Genomic DNA, 8,487 nt, shown 5'->3' with positions numbered 1-8,487 from the left:
TTTGTGCATATGTGTTTGCTGATATGTGTGTGTTGATGTATATTTTTATTTATTTATTTTTATTTATTTATTCACCAAAACAACAGCGGACACAAATCCGCCACTTACAGTATGGTTAACAAAGGACGAGACGACGGAAACAGAAACACAAACAAAATTAATTTTAACTAATCACACCTAAAACGCTACAAAGGAAAATGTAACTTACCAACATAACTTTATTCTAAAAACAATTTATGTTAGTCATATGTATCCAGTAATGAGTAACTTACCAACATAACATCCCATGTCAAATTCTGGGTCCACTGCAAATATAAATACATAATGCTTAACGTATCAAATTTTCACCATCATATGATTATCAGATAAAAGTTTTTACTAAAGTTACTTTATTGCATAATAACGGAATTAATTCCTCTCTTAAATTAACAAACGATTATATGCTAAGCGTTAAAAGCGTTAATATTAATATACCAATATTGATAAAACTCCTCATCCATAATTATATTATGGATGAGACCACTGTAGATAACGAAATATGGAGGTATATATTTTCTCTATTAAAGATAAACTGTAGCTCATGGTATGCCTACCACATATGGTGGGCAATAGACGACGGCTATTGGTGTTAGCGCAGGGTAGTACCGCTTAAGACCAGTATAAAACTTATATATTCAAAACCTTGTATTTAAGACGTAAGCTTGAATATAATTTAATTTACATTAGGTATACGTGAATATTTTTTCCCATTAACAAAGTCGATAAAGTATACAAAAGTATGATTAGAATGCATGTTACAAGATACTAATCTTACCTTCCTCATCTATTGAATTAAAGCATTCTAGAATGTCCGTCAAAACTAAATATGAATATAATAAAAATAAAGTTACATGTCATAGTCACATTTAAGCTTGGTTTCCATACAATTGCTACACGCTGTCTCCGGCAGCTTTCGGTAATGTTGATTAATCGGTCAAATCGGAGCCTATCCGATTGCGTCGGGGACTGCTACGTTTACGTAAAACGATTGCACTGAAAACACTGTAGAGACAGTGTAAGGATTTTAAGGAAACCAGGATTTGTTTCATTTTCATTTTCATTTATTGGTATAAAAACACTCAGAAGACAACATAAAAATGTTAAAAAGGATCTGAATTTACAATGTAAGGGGAACAAAAATACAAAACAACAACCAAAATAAATTAAGGTTGGTTAAATATATTCACACATACACCACACATAGAAAAATATTTCTATGGATCTCAAACTTTAAATTATATGATGTTTTAGTGGTGCCTATGTTATTATACAATTTTAATAGCTGGTCTGCTTTTAAACCTTTATAAATGTAAAATATCCCAAATGGATTAGTAATGACAAACTGTATGAGGTAAGAGTGTTAAACATCCAAACATTCATCTGAAAGGATTAGTCTATGGTTGGTGATATACTTAGAATGAACTAGGATCCGCCTGCATAAATACTGCTTAGATATTTTCTGTTGTGCATTCTAATCAAATAAAAGGTCGCGTAGGAAAGAACCAAAGTATTATACCACACACATATTGCGACAGTAAGTTTCATCGGTTTTTATGTGATGGCTATAGTAAACGGCGCAATACTATACTAATATATGCAGGGGTAATACAAAAAAAAAACATACTTACTAGTACAATTAGGCCTATTTTTCACCATGTTTCATCCAAATTGTGCCAAATTTGTTCAAACATTCATCTTAAAGAATTGTTCTATGCTTGGTGATATACTTAGAGTGAACCAGGATCCCCCCGCATAAATACTGCTTGGTATTTTCTGTTGTGTATTCTAATCAATTAAAATGTGGAGGAATGAACCAATACCCACACACATATTTCATCGATTTTTTTGTTGTGGGTAGTGCACCTGATCTAGGCCAACGCAATCCGCCGAATGCCAAGTTTCCGAGTCCACTTTGCCGAACGCCAGTTTTGCCGAAAACCCCAGTTTGCCGAAAGTAAATTAGAATCAGTAAAACATTAACAACAGGATAACGTTCACGATGAAGCCGTCTCTTACCATGACTGCATCCATCTGTGTGAAGTAGTGGCTCCAGTGGAAATTCGGGGCCCACGGCCCCACCGGTCGGCCAGAATTGCGACGACTCTGAGAGTTTAGAAGCCATTCAACCCAACGCGCGATGCGATCACTGTGTATTCATATAATAAATAGCGGCTTATTGTAGTTCAATTGTTTTTTTTTTTTTGTCTTATTATGTAAATTAAATTTGGTTAACGATTTTGCTATAGCAAAAGAATTAATTAAATAGGCCTATCAGATAATGTCTCTAACGCCTAAAGGAAATATATAAATTAACAATAATCTACAATTAAATACATATGTGCTAGTGGTGGCTCCAGTAATTTGCCGACAGAGAGTCTACATACATGTCCGACAGGGGGTACAAATTACTGGGACCGACTTAAACCTGGTCAGGGTCCCGACATAAAATTTTCTGGAAGTGTTCCCGGGAAGAGTGTTTTAGGTAGTGTGGCCCAAATAATGCTTTTAGACCTGACCATCATGTTTTCAAAAGCACAATATGCTGTATTTTTGTAGGACGGTGACGGCAGAATTCGGCAAACTGGGTTTCCAAAAGAGCTGGGTTGTCATAATTTTGATAAACTGGATTCGGCAATCTGGGTTTCGGCAAAGGCTACACGAACTCAGCAAACTAGGTTTCAGCAAACTGGGTTTCAGTAAACTGGGTTTCAAACTGGTCGCATACCAGTGCGGCTTAATATTATTCTATTTATATGCAGGGATAATATATAATACAAAAAACCCCCCAAAACTTACAAGTATTTGAAGCATTTGTCTCCATGATCTAAATTGTGTCATTCAAATTTGTTCCACAACCTCTCCACGATTTCATTCTGTAATATCGAGAATGCTGACAGACAAATTAGTTATTGTTTGGGCTTAATGTTTTTGTATGCTACAATTATTAATCTCAATAAAATTGTCATTAAATATGTTCTTGAACATTTTATTAATTATCAATCAACCAATCAATAGTTAGTAGGCCTAATGATGATTCTTTTAAAATACATAATATATATATATTTTTTGATAATTGTCATGTAGGCCGTACACATATTACAAGTCTGTTTACAGAATTAATTAGGCCTATACAAAAATCCTAGTACAGTTATTGTTTTGGGCTTAATGTTTTTGTATGCTACAATTATTAATCTCAATAAAATTGTCATTATTAGATATGTTCTTGAACATTTCATTATCAATCAATCAATCAATCAATCAATCAATAGTTAGTAATGACTATTCTTTTAAAATCCATAATATATATTTTTTTGATAATTATCATTTGTAGGCCCTACACATATTACAAGTCTGTTTTCATAATTAATTAGGCCTAGGGCCTATATTAAAAAAAAAACCCTAGTATATTTTTCTGCAAATCAATAAATGACGATATAATGTTCTGAGCAAATAGTTCAGACCTGAAATAGCTGACTGGGCTAGGTTGGTTTAGAAATATCCTTAGATGTTGATCATCTCTTCATATAGTCAGCATTTGAGGGAAGCAATACCGTACATAGGCCTATGTACAACGTGATGATTTTGACGTTTTCTAACGTTTTTAAGGCAGTATAGTATGAACATTTACAACACACGACATAAACAGAAAACTGTATTATATCTCTTAGATCAAAGTTACAATTATGACCTGGCACATTACTTAGTCAGCATAGATGTAGCTGCTCATCACACAAACAGTGCATATTATTAACTATGCAAATGTATTCCTTAACTAATCACTTACTTTTCAGAATGGTGTTGTATGGTGTCGTCAGGACAATAATGACTAAAATCCATGTATTTCACTGCATCTAATTTTACGAACACTTTTTATGAGATGATTAAAAACAAAACGAAACCTACCGTAATCAAAACAAGTCACAAAGAAACTACGTTTTTCGATGAAACATAGACCTATTATGGAATATAATAATTATTCCATGTATAATTATAATGATCAAAGATTTATATATGGTCAACATAAAAGCAAGCATTATTAGCTATTATTTATGTCTAAGAAATTTAGATCAATTATTGTTTTGGGCTTAATGTTTTTGTATGCTACAATTATTAATCTCAATAAAATTGTCATTATTAGATATATTCTTGAACATTTCATTATCAATCAATTAATCAATAGTTAGTAATGATTATTCTTTTAAAATACATAATATATTTTTTGATAATTATCATGTCGGCCCTACACAAGTCTATTTTCATAATTAATTAGGCCTAGAGCCTAAGGAAAAAACCTAGCATATTTTTCTGCAAATCAGTAAATGGCGATTTAATGTTTAGCTGAGCAAATTGTTCAGACCTGAAATAGTTGACTGGGATAGGTTGGTTTTGAAGCATCCTTAATGTTAATCATCTTTTCATAGTCAGCCTTTGAGGGAAGCATTATTGTATGTATGTACAACGTGATGATTTTTAAGAGAAAGCATTTAACGTTTTTAAGGCAGTATAGTGTGAAAATTTACGACACACGACATAAACAAAAAAACTGTATTATATATCTCCTTGATTAAAGTTAAGATGTGTATAAGAGACAGGTTCTATGCTTGGTGATATACTTAGAGTGAACCAGGATCCCCCCGCATAAATACTGCTTGGTATTTTCTGTTGTGTATTCTAATCAATTAAAATGTGGAGGAATGAACCAATACCCACACACATATTTCATTGGTGTTGTAGGTTTCGTCAGGATAATAATGACAAAAAAAAATCCCTGTATTTCATGTATTATTATGAGATGATTGATACAAAAAGAAACCTGATCAAAACAAGTCACAAAGAAACTACGTTTTTTAGATGAAACATATTTTGGAATATTATATTAATTATTGCATGTATAAGTATAATGATCAAAGGATTCCATATGGTCAACATAAAAGCAAGCATTTTTAGCCATTATTTTGGTATAAGAAATTTACTATCTTGTATAATTATACTTTTAAAGTTATCATGATTAATATCGTTATTGTGTACAAACAACGTCTACTTGTATCTTTAACCTTCACTTACAGGGTGTACTGATGGTGATTCTTACTCGCTGTTGGTGTGGAGTTGAAATAAAATAAAAATACTTGAATGTAACGGCGGATATAACAATTCAACCTAATTTTACTATAATACATGTTGCTTTGTTGCTCTATAAAAAGTCATAATATTTTGTTGTGTATACTCGTAACAGAACATTCAACAGTATTATTGTATCGTTGTCTAATATCGAGAGCATAGGTCATAACAAAAATAATAAAATAGTACACCCACAGTGGCGCACTGTCTGCACCATAGAAGCAACGAATAATAATTAGTAGTTATTTCCTCCTCCATGGTAGGTGGAAGTGTTTAATATGTAAATTTTATCTTGGCTTCATTGCTACCTGTGTTGGCTACTGACAAATTATGTATCGGTTTTCAAACTACTTTCTGATATTTCCGAATACGTGTCATTGCTACATTATATACAACAGGTGATTTTATTGTTTTATTCGAAATATATATGAAAATATCCCATGGATATAAAACATGGTAGAAATCAAACTCACTGTAGCCTTTCAGTAATAACTACTTTAGGCCTATATCAACTTGGTATCATATATAGAACAACTTCCATAACGTGAACTCACGGAACGCTACCTCTAGGCTTACAGACATACAAATGTCAGAACAATTCCTTTAAAACAATACCTACAGTAATGTAAGCTCATTTTTCTAGTAAAAAAATTAAGTAGGCTTAGTTTACTATCTAGAGTTCAAAATGACCGTAGACAAGGCTAGGGCGGCAATAACCAAAATTCAAAGCCGAAGAAAGTAAACGAATTCCTATTCTCCGGCATAAGCCATTGTAATTTTAAATTTATCAATATTTTTGTTTTTTTAAATACAAACCAATCACAAAGACAATGTTATATCTGTGTATTATATGACCCTGTAGGCCCTACCTCTAATCGACTCAAGGAAAAATCAATTCTAAACCATAGATTCCTCCCCATAAACACCACCACAAATTTCATTCCAGGACTCTTCCTCTCTGCGGCACTACTGTTTCGGACTCATCCCTGTTAGACTTGCGGGATTCCCTGTCGGCAATGTTCCGTTATTTTTTTAAATATATATATTTTGGCTTTATGTAGTGTACGTATAGTATAGAAAAATTAATTAGACTATATAAAATTGTACTATCATCAGTTTTTATAAACAAATTTATGTAGGTTCTACTATCTCCTATTATATTATGTTTCTTTTATATTCAATCTACAGTTTGCACTGGTAGATTATCCACTTTGCCTGATAGGCCTGTAGAGCCTTACGCTTAATGATTAAAATCCTCATATACCACATTCTTTTTGTTTTGTGTTTGAAAATTCGGCAGGCTGTTGCTTCGTTTTGGATTTACACGCTCATGCGGCTTAAAATTTTGAGCCCCAGCGTTGATGTAATCGGACGAACTTATTGGTTCTAGGTGAGCCCAGTAATTATCACTGGAAACATAGATGATGTTTTCTACGCTACCAGTACTTTCATTATCTATGTCAATCATAACGTTTTCACCTGGAACTCTTGAGCAATGGATGTCAGCAAGAACACAACTGTGTACTGCTTGGTCTCTCTCCATATACTCTTTTGGTTCTAAATCATTCGAAGAGTTTGTGGCAAGTCCTAAGTAGAGTTCAGTATTATTTTCTTGTATAATAATGTTGTCAGGTTTCTTGATAGTACTTTCATCAATACATATGACTTTGCTAGCATGAGAGAGCAATCTTACAGTGGATTTGACTTCTACAGCTGGTGCTGGTGGCGACACGGAATTCTTACACGAACGGTCTGTTTCCTTTATTTTTAGATTCAATTTTGTATTCTTTCGACTGAAACAGATGGAAAACATTAAGTTATAAGCAATTGATGACATTAGTTTTCATTTTCAAGATTCGCCCCACTGAGATTATAAAATGAAACTTAAGTTCACGCCCGGTGACTGGGTCTGACTCCCAGACCCCTATAATAAGCCTCGACAGCAACGGTTGCTGTCGTACCGTCAGTTCTCAATTAGATTCCGCCCCATTGAGATTATAAACTGAAGAATATTAAGCTGCTTCGATTGTAACATTTGATAAAACGCAATACATACACGCCAGATGCTAGCGACTGAAGATTTCACCCAATTTCACTCAAAAGGTTTGCTACTTTAAATTCTAAGTGGGTAACATTGAGTTTGTCAGTTCACCCCCGATGACTGGGTCTGACCCTCAGATCCCCAAAATAAGCCTCCACAGCCGATTGCTCTTTTTAACCCTATCACACCCATGAAGAAATTTGTCCTAATAGAATCCCTTCAAGTGGACACCCTTATTATTGAGAGGTCACCTTCTGGATGATGGGTTCCTCCATGATGGGATGGGTCTTTATATTTTGTTGCGCGCACTCGCACTTGGCAGCATCAGAAGAGATAACAATAAAATGACGTTAAAAATTTAATGAAAATAGAAAAAATATGATTTCTTAGATTTGTATTATTTTTGTCGATTCCTAATAGGCCTATATATAGGCTCAACTATGCCATATGTGAATTTCATCCATGCAGCTTTCATGGCACAACAAAATATATCCAGAAGTAGGCCTAGTATCAATAGTCATTGAATAAAGTAAGGAATAAAGTGTGTTTACCGTAGCAAGCATACGCAGATTGAGAGGACCAAAGTAATAATGACCAAGAAAGATACAAGACTGGAAAGACCGAAGATGACCGACATCTGAATGAAAAGAAGAAAATGAAATAAAAGAGATTAACATAGTAATACAATTGTTGAAAACACATAATGGTACTGTATGTAAGCTCTCTTGATGTTTGACTACCTGTTTTTAGGTCCCTGTCTGAGAAGTTGGCTCTATCCATTACCGAGCCATGGGTGAGGAGCGGCTCAACCCAGCGCCCCTGCCTTACCGCTCGGCCAATCGACTCGTGAATTGTTTGAGAACGTAGTCTGCCTGTCTGCTGTAGATTACCTCAATAAAATCACATACGTTGGCATAAAACTAGATATGCTAGTGAAGCATATCAGTTGGTTATAATAAATACATATCATTAAATATTAAATAAAATAGAGAATAACTTACATTTGAGGCTGGATTTTGTACATCACGTTGGGACAATACTGTACTGGGTTATAAATATTTAACTTCCCGATTTTCACAACTAACGACACTTTCAATAAGCTGATTGTCTCACAATGAAACTTAGTCAAAAACAGTTCAAAAAAATATTTGTTTTTTTGGGAAAAAATCTAATACAGATTATACTTAATTATATATTTCTTAGGGTATTATTTCTTTAAATATATAGGCATTTTGTAAACAAAAAAAGCTACTTTAACAGCTAACGGAAACCAATTATTATTATTATTA

At 33.5% G+C, this 8,487-nt stretch overlaps 1 protein-coding gene across 1 annotated transcript; it reads right to left on the bottom strand.

The window, feature by feature from the left end:
* Positions 1-6,397: 6,397 nt before the first annotated feature.
* Positions 6,398-8,225, bottom strand: LOC117104172. The gene is made up of 3 exons (XM_033244867.1): positions 8,200-8,225; positions 7,750-7,835; positions 6,398-6,950 (listed from the first exon to the last, which is right to left on the bottom strand). The coding sequence occupies exons 2-3, from the start codon at positions 7,833-7,835 to the stop codon at positions 6,398-6,400; spliced, it is 639 nt and encodes a 212-aa protein (XP_033100758.1). The 5' UTR covers positions 8,200-8,225.
* Between the last annotated feature and the right edge of the window lie 262 nt (positions 8,226-8,487).

This window comes from Anneissia japonica, unplaced genomic scaffold (assembly GCF_011630105.1).
Source record: "Anneissia japonica isolate Jap-2015-1 unplaced genomic scaffold, ASM1163010v1 scaffold3531_len492141_cov184, whole genome shotgun sequence".
In the NCBI taxonomy this organism is placed as follows: Eukaryota; Metazoa; Echinodermata; class Crinoidea; order Comatulida; family Comatulidae; genus Anneissia; species Anneissia japonica.
The sequence above is the reverse complement of the archived record's forward strand: the minus strand, read 5'-3'. Positions and strand labels throughout refer to the sequence as shown.

Excerpts from the sequence above, each read along its gene's own strand:
- LOC117104172 (XM_033244867.1), bottom strand. The coding sequence starts at position 7,835 with ATGTCGGTCATCTTCGGTCTTTCCAGTCTTGTATCTTTCTTGGTCATT. Across the intron at positions 6,951-7,749 it reads ATCTGCGTATGCTTGCTACG|TCGAAAGAATACAAAATTGA; the intron begins GTAAACACACTT and ends CATCTGTTTCAG.